The 21,186-nt window shown below is 43.1% G+C and overlaps 1 protein-coding gene across 3 annotated transcripts in view; it reads right to left on the bottom strand.

Annotated features, from left to right (window-relative positions):
* The window catches only part of ULK4 (unc-51 like kinase 4), a 514,736-nt gene that overhangs the window by 163,255 nt on the left and 330,295 nt on the right, over positions 1-21,186 (bottom strand). For all 3 annotated transcript variants that reach the window (XM_055414560.2, XM_055414559.2, XM_088831696.1), the window contains 2 exons: positions 17,373-17,539; positions 6,618-6,716 (listed from right to left, as the gene is read on the bottom strand). In XM_055414560.2, the coding sequence (XP_055270535.2) occupies positions 6,618-6,716; positions 17,373-17,539 (266 nt within the window). The remainder of the gene's footprint in view (positions 1-6,617; positions 6,717-17,372; positions 17,540-21,186) is intronic.

The following is a 21,186-nucleotide window of genomic DNA, read 5'->3' as shown; positions in this document are numbered from 1 at the left end:
CCAACCATCTCATCTTCTGTCATCCCTTTCTCCTCCTGTCATCAATCTTTCCTAGCATCAGGGTCTTTTCCAGCACCAGGGTCTTTTCCAGCACCAGGGTCTTCGTATCAGGTGGCCAAAGTATTGGAGTTTCAGCTTCAGCATCAGTCCTTCCAATGAATATTCAGGACTGACTTCTTTTAGGATGGACTGGTTGGATCTCCTTGCAGTCCAAGGCACTCTCAAGAGTCTTCTCCAACATCACACTCTAAAAGCATCAGTTCTTCAGTGCTCAGCTTTTTTTATAGTCCAACTCTCACATCCATACATGACTGCTGGAAAAGACAATAGCTTTGACCAGACAGACCTTTGTTGGCAAAGGAGTATCTCTGTTTTTTAATATACTGTCTAGGTTGGTCATAGCTTTCCTTCTAAGGAGCAAGCGTGTTTTAATTACATGGCTGCAGTCACCATCTGCAGTGATTCTGGAGCCCAAAAATACAGTCTCTCACTGTTTCCATTGTTTCCCCATCTATTTGCCATGAAGTGATGGGACCAGATGCCATGATCTTAGTTTTCTGAATGTTAAGTTTAAAGCCAAATTTTTCACCGTTGTCTTTAACATTCATCAAGAGGCTCTTTAGTTCCTGTTTGCTTTCTGCCGTAAGGATGGTGTCATCTACGTATCTGAGATTATTGATATTTCTCCTGGCAATACTGATTCCAGCTTGTGCTTGATCCAGCCTGGCATTTCGCATGATGTACTCTGCATATGAGTTAAATAAGCAGGGTGACAATATATAACCCTGACGTACTCCCTTCCCAATTTGGAACCAGCCCGTCGTTCCATGTCCAGTTCTAACTGCTGCTTCTCAACCCTTCAAGCCTGTCCTTCCTTGGGTACTCTCCCTCGGCTCTCGAGTAACTTATAGGGTTCTCTGTAAATCTTACATTTACTCTCCCGTTACTGTTTAATGAGTCTTTATATTGAAATTCTCCTGTTTAAATCACTATGTGTTTTCTGTCTTTTGGTGGGATCCAGAGATACAATCATAAGATCTTTGTTGCTCATTGAGAATATTTGTTAACAGTGTATTTTTAATTATTTTCATTTTTCCTTGTAGTGTAAGTGTACTATGGTTAAAATGTTGTCTATACAATTCCTACTTATTGATATGCTTCTGATATTTATTGATATTCTTTTAACCTAATGCATGGTGAAGTGTTTCCAGAAATTCAAAAAGGAGGTACAGTCTCAATTTTCAGGGTAGAGAGACAGATATGTTTCTACTAATCTTATTAAAGTTTTCATATCCTCTATCAGTCAGTTCAGTTCAGTCCAGTCGCTCAGTCGTGTCCAACTCTTTGCGACCCCATGAATCACAGCACACCAGGCCTCCCTGTCCATCACCAACTCCCGGAGTTCACTCAAATTCATGTCCATTGAGTCGGTGATGCCATCCAGCCATCTCATTCTCTGTCGTCCCCTTCTCCTCCCACCCCCAACCTTTCCCAGCATCAGAGTCTTTTCCAGTGAGTCAACTCATCGCATGAGGTGGCCAAAGTATCCTCTATACCAGAGGTCAATTAACTTTTTCTGTAAAGAGTCAGATAGTAAACATCACAGGCTTATGAGCTACAGAGTCCAGGTTGTAACTCCTCAACTCTACCATTGAGATGTAAAAGCAGCTGTAGACAATGCATAAATGAACTGTTTGTGTGGCTGTATTCAATAGAACTTGACTTACAAAAAGAGGGTGGAGTTAGCCCACATTGCCTCATCTGTCAACCCCTGATCTACATTATCATTTTTATCTACTTGATTCATCAAGCAATGACAGAGAGAGGTTGCTGCTGCTGCTGCTGCTAAGTCGACTCAGTCGTGTCCGATTCTGTGCGACCCCATAGACAGCAGCCCACCAGGCTCCCCAGTCCCTGGGATTCTCCAGGCAAGAACACTGGAGTGGGTTGCCATTTCCTTCTCCAATGCATGAAAGTGAAAAGTGAAAGTTAAGCTGCTCAGTTGTGTCCAACTTCGCGACCCAGTGAACTGCAGCCTACCAGGCTCCTCCGTCCATGGGATTTTCCAGGCAAGAGTACTGAAGTGGGTTGCCATTGCCTTCTCCAAGAGATAGGTTAGGTCTCTCAATACTACTGTGTTTTTAAAATATTTATCAAGCTACCAATGGTGTTTTTCACAGAGCTAGAACAACTAATTTCACAATTTGTATGGAAATACAAAAAACCTCGCATAGCCAAAGCAATCTTGAGAAAGAAGAATGGAACTGGGGGAATCAACCTGCTGAACTTCAGGCTCTACTACAAAGCCACACTCATCAAGACAGTATGGTACTGGCATAAAGACAAATATAGATCAATGGAACAAAATAGAAAGCCCAGAGATAAATCCACGCACCTATGGACAACTTACCTTTGACAAGGGAGGCAAGAATATTCAATGGAGAAAAGACAATCTCTTTAACAAGTGGTGCTGGGAAAACTGGTCAGCCACTTGTAAAAGAATGAAACTAGAACACTCCCTAATACCATACACAAAAATTAACTCAAAATGGATTAAAGATCTAAATGTAAGACCAGAAACTATAAAACTCCTAGAGGAAAACATAGGCAAAACACTCTCCGACATAAATCACAGCAGGATCCTCCATGACCCACCTCCCAGAATATTGGAATAAAAGCGAAAAAAAAACAAATGGGACCTAATTAAAATTAAAAGCTTCTGCACAGCAAAGGAAACTATAAGCAAGGTGAAAAGACAGCCTTCAGAATGGGAGAAAATAATAGCAAATGAAGCAACTGATAAAGGATTAATCTCAAAAATATACAAGAAACTCCTGCAGCTCAATTCCAGAAAAATAAACGACCCAATCAAAAAATGGGCCGAAGAACTAAACAGACATTTCTCCAAAGAAGACATACAGATGGCTAACAAACACATGAAAAGATGCTCAACATCCCTCATAATAAGAGAAATGCAAATCAAAACCACAATGAGGTACCATTTCACGCCAGTCAGAATGGCTGCTATCCAAAAGTCTACATGCAATAAATGCTGGAGAGGGTGTGGAGAGAAGGGAACCCTCTTACACTGTTGGTGGGGATGCAAACTAGTACAGCTACTATGGAGAACAGTGTGGAGATTCTTCAAAAAACTGGAAATAGAACTGCCATATGATCCAGCAATCGCACTCCTGGGCATACACACCGAGGAAACCAGAATTGAAAGAGACACATGTACTCCAATGTTCATCGCAGCACTGTTTATTATAGCCAGGACATGGAAGCAACCTAGATGTCCATCTGCAGACGAATGGATAAGAAAGCTTTGGTACATTTACACAATGGAGTATTACTCAGCCATTAAAAAGAATACATTTGAATCAGTTCTAATGAGGTGGATGAAACTGGAGCCTATTATACAGAGTGAAGTAAGCCAGAAAGAAAAACACCAATACAGTATATTAACGCATATATATGGAATATAGCAAGAGGATAACGATAACCCTGTATACGTGACAACAGCAGAGACTCGGATATGTGGAACAGTCTTTCGGACTCTGTGGGAGAGGGCGAGGGGGGGATAATTTGGGAGAATGGATTGAAACATGTATATTATCATATGTGAAACGAATCTGACATGGTTGGGGGCTCCCCACCTCAACACTCTGTGGATTTAAGAGGCCGTTCCCTCCGGAAGGGTATAAATTAGCCTGGGATAGAACCTGCATGCTGAATTTACTAATTAAGAAATGAGAAACCAGAACTATAAAGGTGGCACAGAAATACAAGAAACCATTCTTAAGTAATTTTTTAAAACTTTGAACAGAGTTACAGATTTTACCATTTGTTATAAACTGGTATATATAATTTAACCAGAATCAAAAGAAAATTAGTATTGTGTGAATTCTGAAGCACTTTCAACATGTTGTAGGAATAATGTTTACACATTCATAAGTGAATGGTCTGTGTCTTGTGCCTTTGTTGGTTTTCTGTGAGCTGTAGTTTCTGGGAAGTGAGCAGCTCTCATTCCTGTAACTCTTGTAATCCAGTCATTCGTGTGCCTCCTTCATGAGGGTTCAGTACGGCTGTGGTGCTGCTATCCCTCTGATAGGAACTCTAACTCAGTGTAAAGCCCCAAAGGGCTGTTACTTATTTTTATTTTATATTGTACTATATTTCATTTACAGTGTTGTGTTTGTTTCAGGTGTACAGCAAAATGATACAGTCATATATATATATATATGAATTAACAAAAGCAGTTCCCGTCTTTTGATGGGGTGCTCATGGTTTATAACATAAATGGCATTATTTTGAGAGAGGGATAACTTAGGTATGGCATTGGGTTTTTTTCTTTTTGCAGCCTGAGGCAGTTGTAAAATAACTTAATGTAGCTTTTTACAACTGTGTATTATATAGTATTTTTTCATTGGGTGAAATTTTAACTGTTAATGTTTTTGGCGTTGTGCTTTGTACCATTTATTAAATAAAAATAAAATAATAAAATAAATAAAAATATTTTGCCCTGTATGTTCTGATTCTTCTCCATTTTTAGAGTTCTATGCTCTATATTTGACACAAAAAGTTCATAGTTATATCTTCCTGTGCATTTTATTCTTTACCATTGTAGAGTGCTTCTCTTTGTCTTGATAAAGTTTCCTTTGCTTTGCATTAAACCCTACATCCAATTTAGGAAAACATTTAGAAAGAAAATACACAATAAGACAATAAAATTAAGACTAAATGATCACATGGACCACAGCCGAATGTGGTCCACTGGAGAAGGGAATGGCAAACCACTTCAGTATACTTGCCTTGAGAACCCCATGAACAGTATCAAAAGGCAAAATGATAGAATACCGAATGAGGAATTCCCCAGGTTGGTAGGTGCCCAGTATGCTACTGGAGAGCTGGGAAGGATTGGGGGCAGGAGGAGATGGGGACGACAGAGAATGAGATGGCTGGATGGCATCACCGACTCGATGGACATGAGTTTGAGTGAACTCCGGGAGTTGGTGATAGACAGGGAGGCCTGCCTGGCGTGCTGTGATTCATGGGGTTGCAAAGAGTCGGACATGACTGAGCGACTGAACTGAACTGAAAGATAAGTTTAAGAATAAATCTAATTGGAATAAATTCAACTGTTAAAAGAAAGCAAATCTCAGAATGTGGCAAACACCAAAATCCATCCATAATAGACATATGTGAAAAAGAGAATCCTAGAAGTTTACCTAAAATAGATTCTTCATCTGCTTTGAGCTATTTTTATTGTTTAAATCTTATATGCTATTGATGTAAGTATTATCCTACAGATTACATATTGCAGCAGTTATATTTAATGAGGATGTTCTGAATCTTTCATATATCCATAAAGAGAGCATGATTTGGGTTAGCCTTCCCTCTGTTCACTGGAGCCCCATTTGTATTTCCAAAATATATAAAAAGCTCACACAACTCAATAACAAAAAACAACCCAAGCAAAAAATGGCAGAATACCTAAATACACATTTCTCCAAAAACATACAGATGGTCAACAGGCACATGAAAAGATCTCAACATTGCTAATTACCAGGGAAGTGCAAGTCAAACAGATAATGAGATTCATTTGCTCCAAACTCCAAGTCTCCATTGGGTTCTTTCACATACTTTGTAGTCTTGTGCAGTCTCTTGTGTCATTTCACTTATTTCATTTTATGTCTATGGAGACAGCAGTCTGCCTGTGCTTCTGCATTTTAGGGGAATCCTGCATGCCAAGTAACTCTAATATATCTTTCTGAAAGAGAATTGATCCCCACAATGGATTTTTTCTTCCTTCTTGGAATTCATTTATTGATTTTTTTTTTTAACCTCACACCCATGAAGAAGAATTTGAGACTCAATCTTACTTAGATATCCACTTAAATGAATCATAAGTCACCCGGGTGTTAAAGCAGAACGCTTGCTCCTTGGAAGGAAAGTTATGACCAAGCTTGATAGCATATTAAAAAGCAGAGACATTACTCTGCCAACCAAGGTCCGTCTAGTCAAGGCTATGGTTTCTCCAGTGGTCATGTATAGATGTGAGAGTTGGACTGTGAAGAAGGCTGATCGCCGAAGAATTGATGTTTTTGAACTGTGGTGCTGGAGAAGACTCTTGAGAGTCCCTTGGACTGCAAGGAGATCCAACCAGTCCGTCCTAAAGGAGATCAGTCCTGGGTGTTCATTGGAAGGACTGATGCTAAAGCTGAAACTCCAATACTTTGGCCACCTCATGCCAAGAGTTGATTCACTGGAAAAGACTCTGATGCTGGGAGGGACTGGGGGCGGGAGGAGAAGGGGACGACAAGAATGAGATGGCTGGATGGCATCACCGACTCGATGGACATGAGTTTGAGTGAACTCCGGGAGTTGGTGATGGACAGGGAGGCCTGGCGTACTGTGATTCATGGGGTCGCAAAGAGTCGGACACGACTGAGCGACTGAACTGAACTGAGGCTAAACACTGTTCTGACATTTCTTTTGGTTCTAGTTTGGAAAGGAATAAAAATAGCAGAGAAACTCAAGACAGCATGAGACTAACAAAATCACTTCACCCTCAGCAACGACCCAAGAGATACACGAGCAGGTGCGTGAGTTCTTACCAGCGGGACGAGCAGGCTGACGAGGTCTATGAGAGGCTTGCCGAGCAGCAGGAGGTCTTCTGCGGCCTGAGTGCTCCCTCCTGAGCCGGATTTCTGTGCCTGAAGAGGTAGAGGAGAGGGGAAGGGGTCTTGGAGATTAGTCAGCTTGGCTACGGGAGACCAGTGCAACACCTGACGGTGGCCGGGGAGGCCTCTAACCACAGGCCCCCAGGAGAAGTTATGCGCAGTCACCACAAGACAGATCCAGCACACACTGCCACCAGCTCAGGCCACAGAGCGGGGTGATAAACCAACAGCAAGGGCGGCCACTGGCAGGATGATGCTGATGTTAACAGACTCTGGGGGGCAAGCACTTTTTCTTCTTAACCATTCTGAGACATGGGGTTATCCCCATTTTTCAGGGGAGAAAATTGACGTTCACAGAAGTTGAGTAGTGTGTCTGAAGTCCCACAGATAATGGATGACTTAGCTGGAGGATAAATCCAGGCTAAACAACTCCAGATGACACAAGCTCGCTTCTTCTGGGCACGTCTATGCACATTTTATGATGCAAACCAAATCCACTCTACTGTGTTTTCCATCTCTATATGCACACATCTGCTTGAATAACATCTGAAATATTTATGGAATGAATTGGCTTTGGACTGGGGCTTCCCTGGTGACTCAGCAGTAAAGAATCCACCTGAAATGCAGGAGACATGGCAGAAGCCACTGGTTTGACCCCTGGGCCAGGAAGATCCCCTGCAGAAGGAAATGGCAACCCACTTCAACATTCTGGCCTGGGAAATCCCATGGACAGAGGAACCTGGTAGGCTCCAGTCCACGGGGTCACAGAGTTGGACACAACTGAGTGACTAAACAAGATCAACAAGACTTTGGACTATTGCATGAAGAGGCTCAGATATGGGTCTACAGTGCTTAGGAAGAACGCAATGAATAAGAATTGAGGAAGGAGTGGCTTGAAGTATGTCTTTTCCCAGGAGTTTTACATAAACTGTCTCATTCTAGAGGAGATTTCTATGAGAGATGAGTAATTTTAAACTGAGAGAAGTTACTGATTATTGTGTTTGCTATGCTGCTGCTGCTGCTGCTAAGTCACTTCAGTCGTGTCCGACTCTGTGTGACCCCATAGATGGAAGCCCACCAGGCTCCTCCTTCCCCGGGATTCTCCAGGCAAGAACACTGGAGTGGGTTGCCATTTCCTTCTCCAATGTGTGAAAGTGAAAAGTGAAAGTGAAGTCGCTCAGTCGTGTCCGACCCTTAGAGACCCCATGGACTGCAGCCCACCAGGCTCCTCCATCCATGGGATTTTCTAGGCTAGAGTACTGGAGTGGCTTGCCATTGCCTTCTCCGGTGTTTGCTATAGTACATACATATTTCATTTGCATATATCCTCTCTGTTTTTAATTTTACTCAGAACAAAACTACTAGGTAATGACCTTTGCCAGAGCCTTTACAGTAGGCCGCCCCACCTCAGGTCCTTACTCTGGACCCTAGGGCCCCTCTCATAAATGTCAAGGCTCCTTCTGCCTTCAGGCCTATGGATGGAATCTGGGTTGCCTTCTTTCCTTGGTTCAAAGGACATCATGGAAAATCAGACATCTGCCTTTTAACACCCTGTGCCTCTCTACAGCCACGGGGGATGACAGTAATCAGTAGCTCTGAGTTCCGTCTCACCTTTCCCCTATCTCTAGGTCAACCCCTGGCCTCTACCAGAAAGGTGGGACTTTCTCCCAGAAAACAGATGTGCAGCACTACCCTAGGTCTGAGCCTTGGCTGTTGATCTTGCCTTCTCCCATCCAAGTACTAACCAGGCCCGACCCTGCTTAGCTTCCGAGATCAGACGAGATCAGGCGCGTTCAGGGTGGTATGGCCGTAGACGATCTTGCCTTCTGAAGCAGGATGTAAGGGAGAGTACGGACCTTTTCACATTAGCACATGAGCCTTTAGAGAAGAGGGCTGTCTCTCGGGAAACATAAGGTAGTCCTGCGAACCATCACCTCAACGGCGAAGGGCACCGTGCCACTGCTTCCTTTCCAAACACACGTAAGCAAGGAGACATGTCCACAAACACAAGCACACACTGTGGGACTCTTCCCATCCGGATGGCCAGCGGCCCTCCAGACCCTCCACAATCTACAGTCATTTCTTATTGTCACCAAGAAACATCCCAACCCTGCCTGCCGGTATTTGGGTCCCAACTCCCGGCAGAGATACCGAGGGTTCCAGAAAGGGATTGCTACAGCTCTACACAGAGGGAGGTGCACATCAGGGACGCACCTGAAATTCAACTCTCCTCCCAAGGTCCAGGTCCACAGCAGCAGCTTTGTGTGCTAAGTGCACCACATGCGGGGAGCTGAGCAACAAATGCCGAGGCCCAGCTGGCCTCTCTCAGGGTATCTCTAGCTCCCTAAAAGCACACGCTCTCAGTCAGCCTTTCAATTCCCAGATCCACAGCCTTATGTGTGCATGTTACAGAGGGATCTTTTTTTCTTTTTAATACTTATTTATATATTTGGCTATGTTGGGTCTTAGTTGTGGCATGCGCTTGGTTGCGGCATGTGGGATCTAATTCCCTGACCAGGGATCGAATCCAGGTCCTCTGAATTGGGAATACAAAGTCTTAGCCACTGGACTACCAGGGAAGTCCCCAGAAGCAAAAGTCACTCAGTCATGTCCGGCTCTTTGTGACGCCATGGACTATGGAATTCCATGGAATTCTCCAGCCCAGAATACTGGAGTGGGTAGCCTCTCCCTTCTCCAGGGGACCTTCACAACCCAGGGATTGAACCCAGGTCTCCTGCATTGCAGGTGGATTCTTTTCCTGCAGAGCCACAAGGAAGCCCAAAATTACTGGAGTGGGTAGCCTATCCCTTCTCCAGTGGACCTCCCAGACCCAGGAATCAAACCAGGGTCTCCTGCATTGCAGGCGGATTCTTTACCAACTGAGCTATCAGGGAGGCCCAGAGGGCTCTTTTAACAGCAAGAAGCGCCCCGCCTCTGCCATGATACTGCTGCTGTCCTACCTACCCAGTCCTCTGCCTTTGCTTGTGGTCGCCCTGACCCCTGTCCACAACTCACTGCTCCAGGCACTGCTGGGTGGCAACTGACCCCACTCCTGGCCATCCTGGGTTCTTGGCCACCCCCAGCTGTCACAGCCTGAACAAGAGGAGATGGCAGACTGAGCCAGGTGCTACCAGTAGGGCGTGAGGTAAAATCTAGTGGATTTGGTGAAGAGCTAGAGGAAGAATATGAAAAAGGGAAATTTTAAGAATAACTCCCAAGTTTCTAGTCTGTATGGCAGGATGAGAGTGGTAGGGCTTGCAGGCAGGAACATATTGTGGGAGGTGGATCCTGAGCTCTGCTCTGGACATGCTGAATTTGAGGGGACCACGGGGCATTCTAGTGGTCCCGTTTAGGAAGCTACTGGATATATTAAGAAAAGATCTCACATGAGATCTCTAGGTTGCAAACATGTAAAATGTGGGAATGACAACTTGTGAGCCATATGTAATATTAAATGGGAATATATTAATAGCATTACCTAAAATGAGATGAAGGGATTCAGCTAACTTCTTGACATTAAAAAAGGCCAGGGAGGATATAAACCTATTAAATCTAACATTACGACAAGAGTCCAGCACACAGGGGGCAGGTAAGAACCCACCTGCCAATGCAGGAGATGTAAGAGACACGGGTTCGATCCCTGGGTCGGGAAGATCCCCTGGAAGAGAAAATGGCAACCCACTCCAATATTCTTGCCTGGAGAATTTCATGGACTAGAGGAGCTTGGTGAGCTACAGTCCATGGGGCTGTAAAGAGTCAGACACAATTGAACATCTGAGCCACAACAAGGCATTTGTAGAGAACAAGAGACAGTCAATTCTTCAGGCAATTGCTGTCTGATGTCCTAAGCAGGTTTAATTTAAGCACAACCAGCAGTGGTGTGGTCAGACCAGTTCAACTCAGGCCTCAGTCTGCTTCCCAAACACCATCAGCCACGTGTTTGCCATGCACAGATGATACAACTCAGTCCCAGGCTGCAGAACCTCACAATTTCATTGAAAGAATGGCAGGCTTTACTATGGTAAACTGTATGGAAGCTCTTCAAAAAACTAAAAACAGAGTTGCCACATGATCCAGTAATCCCACTCCTAGACATATACCCAGACAAAACTATAGATACAGGCATCCCTATGTTCACAGCAGCAGTGTTTACAATAGCCAAGACATGGACACAATCTAAGTGACCACCAACAGAAGAATGGTTAAAGAAGATGTGGTACATATATACAATGGAATACAACTCAGCCATAAAAACTGCCATTTGCAGCAATACGAATAGACCTAGAGATTATCATACTGAGCGAAGTAAGTCAGAAAAAGAAAGATAAATACCACATGATACTGTTTATATTTGAAGTCTAAACTACAGCACAGATGAACCTATCTATGAAACAGAATCAGACACAGAACAGACTGGTGGTGGCCACGGCAGAGGATGGGGTGGGTATGGATTGGGAGTGTGCGATTAGCAGATGCAAACTATTACATACAGAATGGATGAACACCCAGATCCTACTGTATAGCGCAGGGAACTATACTCAGTATCTAGTGAAAAACTGTAATGTAAAGGAATATATATAAATGAGTCACTGCCGGACAGCAGAAATTAACACAGTATTATAAATTAACTATACTTTAAAAAAAAAAAAAACAGTGGTAAGCTTTCCACTGCACTAAAAGGCAGAATGTGGAAAATGCCACAGTGGACACGGAAATAAAGCTGAGGTGGGACTGGGGAAAGGGGATTGGACTTCATCACTGGATGGTGGGCTGAGGTCTACAGGGAGGGACATGCACAGCAGGCGCTTCAGGTGCCAGCATCTGGCGAGGAAAGGCCTGGAGGGATAAGGTGCAGGAGCCCCAGGGAAAATGCCAAGGTGACTGTTTGGTGTAGGTAGAGGAAGCACAGAGGAATGGCAGACGAGGCTGGAAAATCACCCTGGGGCTGATCATCCAAGGCCTGGAGTGTCTTGCCAAGAAAATGATCTTGTGATGAGATAGAGATAGCGTCAGTTTTCAAAGGGAGGGAGAAACATGTTGAGGACCACCGGCTACATCAGACGAGTCTCATTTGCATCCAACCATGAGACAGAAGAGGTGGCAAGAATACAAAGAACTGTACAAAAAAGGTTTTAATGACCCGGAGAACCACGATGCGGTGGTCACTCACCTAGAGCCAGACATTCCGGAACGTGAAGTCAAGTGGGCCTCAGGAAGCATTACGGTGACCAAAGCTAGTGGACGTGATAGAATTCAGCTGAGCTATTTCAAATCCTAAAAGATGATGCTGTGAAAGTGCTACACTCAATATGCCAGAAAATTTGGAAAACTCAGCAGTGGCCGCCACACGACTGGAAAAGGTGTTTTTCATTCCAATCCCAAAGAAAGGCAACACCAAAGACTGTTCAAACTACTGTATAATTGCACTCATTTCACATGCTAGCAAGGTAATCCTAAAAATTCTTCAAGCTAGGCTTCAACAGTATGTGAACCAAAACTTCCATATGTACAAGTTGGATTTAGAAAAGGCAGAGGAACCAAAGATCGAACTGCCAACATACACTCGATCATAGAAAAACTCAAAAATATACAATTTCAGAGAAATAAATGACTCAATCAAAAAATGGGCCATAGAACTAAACAGACATTTCTACAAAGAAGAAAAAGCACGGGAATTAAAAAAAAAAAAAGACATCTACCTCTTGTTCATTGACTATACTAAAGCCTTCGACTGGGTGGATCACAACAATCTGTGGAAAATTCTTAAAGAGATGGGAATTTACCAGACCACCTTACCTATCTCCAGGACAAAAGTGTATGCAGGACAAGAAGTAACAATTAGAATTGGACATGGAACAATGTACTGGTTCAAAATTGGGAAAGAAGTATATCAATGCTGTATAATATAGTCATTCTGCTTATTTAATCTCTATACAGAATGCATCATGCAAAATGTCAGGCTGGATGAATCCTAAGCTGGAATCAAGAATGCTGGGAGAAATATTAACAACCTCAGATATGCAGATGATACCACACTAACGGCAGAAAGCAAAGAGGAACTAAAGAGCCTCTTGATGAGGGTGAAAGAGGAGAGGGAAAAGTTGGCTTAAAACTCAACACTAAAAAAGCTAAAATCACGGCATCCAGTCCCATCATCTCTTGGCAAATAGATGGGGGAAAAGTGGAAGCAGTGACAAACCTTATTTTCTTGAGTTTTCAAAATCACCATGGACAGTGACTGCAGCCACAGAATTAAAAGATGCTTGGTCCTTGGAAGAAAAGTTATGACAAACCTAGACAGCATATTAAAAAGGAGAGACATCACTTTGCCAACAAAAATTCATATATTCAAAGCAATGGGTTCTTCTAGTAGTCATGCGTGAATGTGAGAGTTGAACCATAAAGAAGGCAGAGCACTGAAGAACTGAGACTCCCCTGGACAGCAAAGATATCAAACCAGTTAATCCTAAAGGAAATCAACCCTAAATATTTATTGGAAGGACTGATGCTGAAGCTCCAACACTTTGGCCACCTAACGCAAAGAGCTGACTCACTGGAAAAGACCCTGATGCTGGGAAAGATTGAGGACAGGAGGAGAAGGGGGTGACAGAGGATGAGATGGTTGGATGGCATCATCGACTCTATGGACATGAGTTTGAGCAAACTCCAGGAGATAATGAAGAACAGAGAAACCCTGCGTGCTGCAGTTCATGTGGTTGCAAAGAGTTGGACACGACTTAGTGACTGAACAACCCAGACAGGGGCAAGCTCATGGGGAAAACAGCAGGGAGAAAGCCATGGAGGAGTCGAACTGGTAACTTCAAGAGACACTGAAATAGAGTGACTTCCCTGGTGATCCAGTGGTTAAGACTCCATGCTTTCAATGCAGGGGGCACGGGTTTGATTCCCGGTCTGGAAACTAAGATCCCACAAGCTGCACAGAATGGACAAGAATAAATTAAAATGGCTTTCTTAAAGAGAGAGAGATACTGAAATAGGGTAAAGCCCGCATCCCAACAGCCTTCACATGAGTGTGAGATGAAGGAGGACTCGGGGGCCACATTTCAGTCTTTGGGCGACACTGACACATCTACTGATGGAAAGCAGCTGAACCGCCCTCCTCTCGAGTAACGCGTGAAGTTTCTCCCATCACTCGAGAAATGACAGCCAAGGGCCAGATTGGGAAGTCAGGAGACCTGGATTTTGATACTGAATATTTTCCTTCCTTAACCCCTAAACTTGGTGAGCTCCCTGCACCCCCATTCCCTCTGCAGGACCCTGGACATGGTTCAAGGTGGTGATTTGCTCCACTATCTGCACGCTGATGGTCTTACCAAAATGAAGCTCCCTGACACTCAACAACCTTCCTCTCTTGATCCCTGTGCCAAGATCACAGGGGCCAAGCCCTGGGCTAGGCTCACAAATGCAAAATAAAAGCATACATTAATACCTCATAAGCCTGCTAGGAGTTGGTTTACTCCATAAATACAAACTAAGTGCCTTCCCTAGTGTTGGGACACAGACATGAGAACATCACAGCCTCCAGGAACCCTCTGTAAACAGGAAGGGGAGGTGAGTGCCCTCCGTTTTATTGCTATTAATAACACAGCGACCAATCATGGCTTACTTTCCCTGGGCCAAGTATATGTACTTTCAGTTCAGTTGTGTCCGACTCTTTGCAACCCCATGGACTGCAGCACGCCAGGTTTCCCTGTCCATCACCAACTCCCGGAGCTTGCTCAAACTCATGTCCATCGAGTCGGTGATGCCATCCAACCATCTCATCCTCTGTCGTCCCCTTCTCCTCCTGCGTTCAGTCTTTCCCAGCATCAAGGTCTTTTCCAATGAATCAGTTCTTCACATCAGGTGGCCAAAGTATTGGAGTTTCAGCTTCAACATCAGTCCTTCCAATGAATATTCAGGACTTATCTCCTTTAGGATGGACGGGTTGGATCTCCTCGCAGTCCAAGGGACTCTCAAGAGTCTTCTCCAACACCACAGTTCAAAAGCATCAATTCTTCGGCACTCAGCTTTCTTTATAGTTCAAATCTTACATTCATACATGACTATTGGAAAAACCATAGCTTTGACGAGATGGACCTTTGTCAGCAAAGTAACATCTCTGCTTTTTAATATGCTGTCTAGGTTGGTCATAACTTTTCTTTCAAGAAGCAAACGTCATTTAGTTTCATGGCTGCAGTCACCATCTGCAGTGAATTTGGAGCCCAAGAAAAAAAAGTCTCTCACTATTACCATTGTTTCCCTGCCTATTTGCCATGAAGTGAGGGGACTAGATACCATGATCTTAGCTTTTTGAATACTGAATTTTAAGCCAAATTTTTTACTCTCCTCTTTCACTTTCATCAAGAGGCTCTTTAGTTCTTCACTTTCTGCCTTAAGGGTGGTGTCATCTGCAAATCTGAGGTTATTGATATTTCTCCTGGCAATAAATATGTCCTTTATATTTACATATCTTGTGTTCTCTCATTTAAGTCCCTTGCTGAGTAGTTGGCATCATCTCTGCTTTACAGATGAGGAAACTGACACTCAGTTAGGTGAAATAACATGCCCAGAATCTCACTGGTGAAAGTTGTGTGGCTGGGATCTGAATCCAAGGTATTCCCACCTGCAAGGCCCATGGGGCCCCCCACCCCGGTGAGCTGGGCGCATATGTTTGTCTCTGTTTCTGTATCTTTGGCACAGTACTCCTCAAGGCAAGCTGGGGGCAGAGTGCGGGCTCCTAAGAGACATTCTGACACCTCCCTCCCAACTCCTCACTTCCCCTGTACACATGCCTGTGTCATATCCTTCTCCTCCCTGAAAAAGAGACAGGTACCTCAAAATCTGAACACTATTATCATTTTAAACACTGGCAACAGTCAAGTTCTAGTTTTAAGAGGTTATTGTTAAGAGTAGAAACGGGTTTTGAATGCAGAAGAATCTCAGCTGTGGAGCATGTTTACAGATGGAAGAGGTGACGTATGCTTCGAAAGAACCTACAGCTCAGTATTGTAGGAGGATGTGTCTGTCTTTGATGCCGACTCCATTTCTTTACCCAATTCTTTCTCTAATTCAACCTCAAGGAGTCTACTGCTTTCAGACTGATACCAGGTATCATGGAGATCAAAGTCGGTCGTCAAGGTCAAAAGCAATCTCTGGCAGATATTACAGGGAAAGATTTAGAACAATGACAGCAGTAAAACATAGACCAGTGCTAAAAAAAAAAAAAAAAAGAATAAAAAACAGTGATGCATTGGTATACTTGCAAACTGAAAAAAGAAAATCAGAAAATAATTTGCATTAAGGAGTTTTAAACACCCTTGAATGTCTACCTGATGACTTGAAATAAGCGATTTCTATTGTTCTAGAATTTTAAAAACATTTGTTTAAATGTCTGATCGTTTTTATCCACAATACACAATCTCTTACAGATTGATACCATCAAAGTATCCTCCGAGAGACATCTACACCTTGAAGAATGACATAAAGCTACCACTGTGGGAACTGAAACAAGAAATGATGCTCTCTGATGAGATACTTATCAGAAAAAAGAGGGGAAACAAAGAGAAATCCATAATTCAGGATTCCATGAGTACTTAGCCAAGCTTTACTGTTCATTTAGAGCAATTACAGATGAGCAAATAAAAACAAGCAGGTAGTTCAAAGCCCAATTTCATCTACTGGCTTCAGAAGTTTGGGTTAAAACTTATTGACTATCATCTTTGCTGAGGGGCTCTTGGAATTATTTATTAGGCCACACGAAACAAGCTAAACACTTCACCAGCTTCACTGTGGACAAAACATGTCATTTATCATAATGATGAATAAGAGACTAAACCAGGGTTGAGGGACTCACTCTTGGCTCTTGCTACTATGACTCTTGGCAAGGTATCAGAACCGTCTGCTTCCAACCTTAGCTTCTGCATCTATCCAGGCCGGTATGCTACCAGCGACACACAGCACTTGCGACTTAACTGGGACTCCAGATACAACAATGAATTCCCATTGGCCATGTGCTATCATGTGATCTAAGAATCAGCTGACTCAGCTGGTTAGAGAAAACATGAAAGGAGACAGGCATGTAGTGAGAGCTAACACTTGGCCCAGAAAGTACCTGATGAACTCATATGCCCTTCCTGTCTCAGACCACAATGCCAGGTTACAATCTGGGGCAACCTGACTTTTCCTTGACCACTAAATACACACCTCTAGTCCTCAAAAGCATCTTGCAATTTCACATTATCGGTCAAAAGGGAAAGCAAGTGCAAGGTATGTGCATGCACACATGTGTATCTATGCACATATATTCACATTACATGTATGTGCATGTGTGTGCATGCCTTTAACTCAGTCCACTACTCCTCACTAGCTAACTCGTTCTGCTGGAGGTGGTGGGAGCACCATCTCCGGACAGCAAAGACTGCACAGTGTGTGGCCAACCCCACAGTGAGAATGACCTCTTGAGTTGCTGGCAGTTCCCTAATAAGGGCTCACTAAGTCTTTGGCCCCTCCTGCTTTCTTTTCATATTCAAATTAGCTGCCTGACATTGGTCACCCAAAGATGACTATCATTCATATGCTCTTTTTCAAGCCGAAAGACACACGAGAGGAAGATGAGAGAAAAGAGAATGATGAGAGTGTGGGGTGTGGTGCAGGGTTGTTGGGGCGGCGGGGGAAGGGGTCCTCCACCTGCAGAGCCAGCCGCACGACCCCGGAGGTGTAGGTCAGCATGCCGTGCAGAATGTCCAGCAGGGAGAATAGCAGGGCGGCTGCAGTCTCATTGTTGTTTTTGCTGTCCACATCCAAACACAGTGTGGCAGTCTCAGTGAACAGGTTACAGACGTGACGGACCAGTCCTAAGGGTAAAATAGGAGAAGGGAAAAACTGTTATCACAAAATGTAAGAATAATGTGTCACATGAAGCAAACAGAACAGGCACATGTATTCTACATTCCATAAACTCTGAATAGTCCTTCAACTGTATCTGTTGTAGACACACCTGGAAAAGGTTTTGAAAATACAGGTCCCCAGTCCCCACTCCCAGAGAAACTGCCTAGGAGCTTGGGATTGAGGCCTAGGAATATACTTGCTAAAAAGCACCCCAGGTGATTCTGATGGGAGGGTTCCCCAAATTACACTTTGAAAAACACTATCCTACATGGACAGATTTCACAGGGACAGAAGAGTCACTGACACTCGAAGAAAATGTGTTGGGTGTGAACATCGTGTCCCCAGGTTCTGTTTAAAGGCACAGTTCTTCATGGGATGGCTCGGCAACCACAAGTGAATCCGAGGATCTATCAGGATTGACAAGTAACTGGGTCACCTCAAGAAGATAAAGCAATGAAGTGCTTTTTTCACATGAATTCTAAAAATTATGAAATGTAGCATAATGATTTCAAGCAATGTGAAATTGAGAAATTGCCAGGTTCTATCATTTTGTCTCTGCAAACTTCATATTTACTGTGTGGTTCGTCTTCATCAACTTTTAGTTTGATGGACTTGTTAAAACAAATACATTTAAGCTGGTGTTCTGTATTGTTTTTGTTATGTAAAATTACACTTCAAATTCCCCCAATTCAGATGCAAAAATGATGAAAAGATAGCATGAAATGTCATAAAACGAAATGGTGAAGGAGTCCTTCAGTCTGAAGAGATCATCATCGTCTGAATGTTCTAGAAAAAGTGAATCTTCAAAAATTACTATTCTACACAAGCAAACTGGGGGAAAAAAAACAGGGTAAGGAAATATGACATGTGTTGTAAGCTGGACCTGCAATCCATTTATTTATTGGACCTGCAATCCATTTGTCCCTAGTTCTCAGATGATCAACTGGATGGAAACTGTGCCAAGCACAGCCATCCAAGCTCTGCTATCTTTCCCAAACATTGCACCCTGTCATTTCCAGTAATCCAATCTGGTTTTCCTAGACAAGTGCAAAGTAATTAGACTACAAAGCAATTAATTCTGTCACTAAAGGCAGAGAGAAACCAAAATTACAGGGCATCATTCAAGGTTGTGGTGAAAACTGGCACAGTCACAAAGTTGAAAATAAATATATTTGAAGAGAAAGGAATATGCTAATGAATTAACAGCAAAATTTCTCTATTGAAAGACAAGGTTTGATAGTGCAAATCATCAAGGACACATGGTAAAGAAGAGCAATTGTTAAGACGTGTGCATCACACTGGCAGGCATTCTCCTGTGAGTTACGAGGCATCACTCAAGGGCATGCTATGAATCAGCTCCTGGCGTCTGTGAGCTGCAGGGAGAGCAGAAGGGCTCTAAAAAGAGGTTGCTGGGGTGGGCGGGGGGAAGGGATGGGTTGGGAGTTTGGGATGGACACGTACATGCTCCTATATTTAAAATGGATAACCGAGGAGGACCTACAGTGTAGCGCAGGGAGCTCTGCTCAGTGTTACGTGGCAGCCGGGATGGGAGCAGGGTTTGGGGGAGAATGGATACAGGTATATGAATGGCTGAGTCCCTTCCCTGTTTACCAGAAACTATCACACCGTTGTTTGTTAATCAGGAGTACTCAAATACAAAACACAAAGGTTTTTTAAGAGAGCAGTATTTGGTAAACACATGCTGCAGGAGAAGATGTCTTCCTTTGTGGAGTTCACAATCACTTTGTGACACAGCGTGCTGACGGTCAGAGGAGCAGGGGACCCAGTGACGCGAACAGCAGAGAAGGACACAGCCCGTCAAAAGGAGGCACAGACCACTGGGTACCCATCAGCGCGCTGCCTGACTCAGACTAAACAGATGATGAACAGCCGTGCTCTGCCTGAGTTTCATTCAGTCTTCAAGGAAGGGGTGCAAAAATTGAAGGCCATCAAATCCCTACTGGGCTGGGCTCTCCGGCTTGTTGTGTGAAGGAAAAAAGACAACGTACACCAAGCTCCGACTATAAACACAGAAGTCACCTCCTGTCAGGGAAGGTGCTCATGTGAGATTAGAAATGAAGTATGACCTAAATATTTCTTCACAACCGTGATAACGCCAGCAAAGCCCATTAACATGGCGTAAGAGGCCTATCTCAGTCAGCACTCTTCACAGAACCTTCACTGAAGGTGAAAACACACATTTTTCTTGTTTAAACTATTATGAAAGCAAAGAAAGCCATGAGAAATTTTGGAAAAATGAATCCTTGTCACCCTCTTCAATAATTATCCACAGTTTGCCATTGTCTTAAGTCTCCTTCAACCTCTAACAGTCCTTTCCCCACCTTCAATTTTTCATGCCATTTATTGGAGAAATGAGGATGTTTTTCCTATAGATGTTACTGTAGTGCAGCTCCTATAACCACGCATTTCCTGTAAACTGGTGATTAGTCCCAGAGACTAGATTTACCTCAGGTTTCATTATTTTGGCAATAATACTTGGAGCTGGGCACTCTGTATTCCCTGTAGCATTCTATCTGGAGAGATATACCATCTGTCTATTCCACCCTTAATGATGTTAAAATTGACCTATGGGTTCAGGGATAGTTAAGCCCAACCCATCCAGTATAAACTTCCTCATCAAACATTATCTACTAATGTCCAATGTCCAGTCCCATTATTTCATTAGACAGGGCAATATAGAATTTTCAAATTCTATCAGTCCTTCTGTATTTTTTGAGCTGGTTTTCTCCTGTAAAGAACCTTCGTCAACTAATTTGGATATCATAAAATGTGGTTTGTAAAGGAAGGGCAAGGTAGATGCTTGATAAATGTTTCTTTGTTATCATCTGCCTGTTTCCAGAAGTGATTTTGGAGTGTTTGGAGGTCCCAAATGTGACCAAACTGGCTAGAGATTACTGAAGTTACTAATCAGTTCACTATGGAGCATCATTGTGAATGTTAATAGATTTTTAAATAACATATCTTATAAATATTAGTTGATTTCAATCATTATTCTTTTATGCTCAACTTGTTCCATCTTTGGTCACTGAGAGAGAGCCCTTTAAAGTGTCCTACCTTCTGCTAAGATAATATGTCCCAAGTTCACCTTATGAATTACTGCCTAAGAGTGGGCATTAGCTACTTCTCCAAGGAGTCCTGGTTTCAATGAGAAGGTATTTAGAGACCATGGTCTGAGCACGAGAAACACTCATTGCTACTGGGCCACTGATTAAGTGGACAGAGATAAGTATACACCTTTTAGACAGAGAAAAAAATAATGAGTTCATGCAGATATTTCCAATTTCAGATTCTAGAAATGGGACACTCATCTATGAGGTCAAATGATCTTCAACAAGGGAATACTTTAGAAAAATGAAATTATTTTCAGTGAAAGAGAATAGAAAAACTGATTATCTGTTTGAGAGAAAAAAAGGTGCTTGACCACTATCTCACATAATATTAAAAAATTAATTTCAGGCAAACCTCAAATCTAAACACAAAAGCTAGAATTATAAAAGTTCTAGAAGAAAATGTAAGAGAAGATCTTCACATCTAAGAGGTAGGCAAGATTTTTTAGGACTCAAAAAGTCCTCATCGTTTGAAGTGGATAAAT

Source organism: Moschus berezovskii, chromosome 24 (assembly GCF_049115385.1).
Source record: "Moschus berezovskii isolate FMDL1 chromosome 24, NW_MosBer_1.0, whole genome shotgun sequence".
Lineage (NCBI taxonomy): Eukaryota > Metazoa > Chordata > Mammalia > Artiodactyla > Moschidae > Moschus > Moschus berezovskii.
The sequence above is the reverse complement of the archived record's forward strand: the minus strand, read 5'-3'. Positions and strand labels throughout refer to the sequence as shown.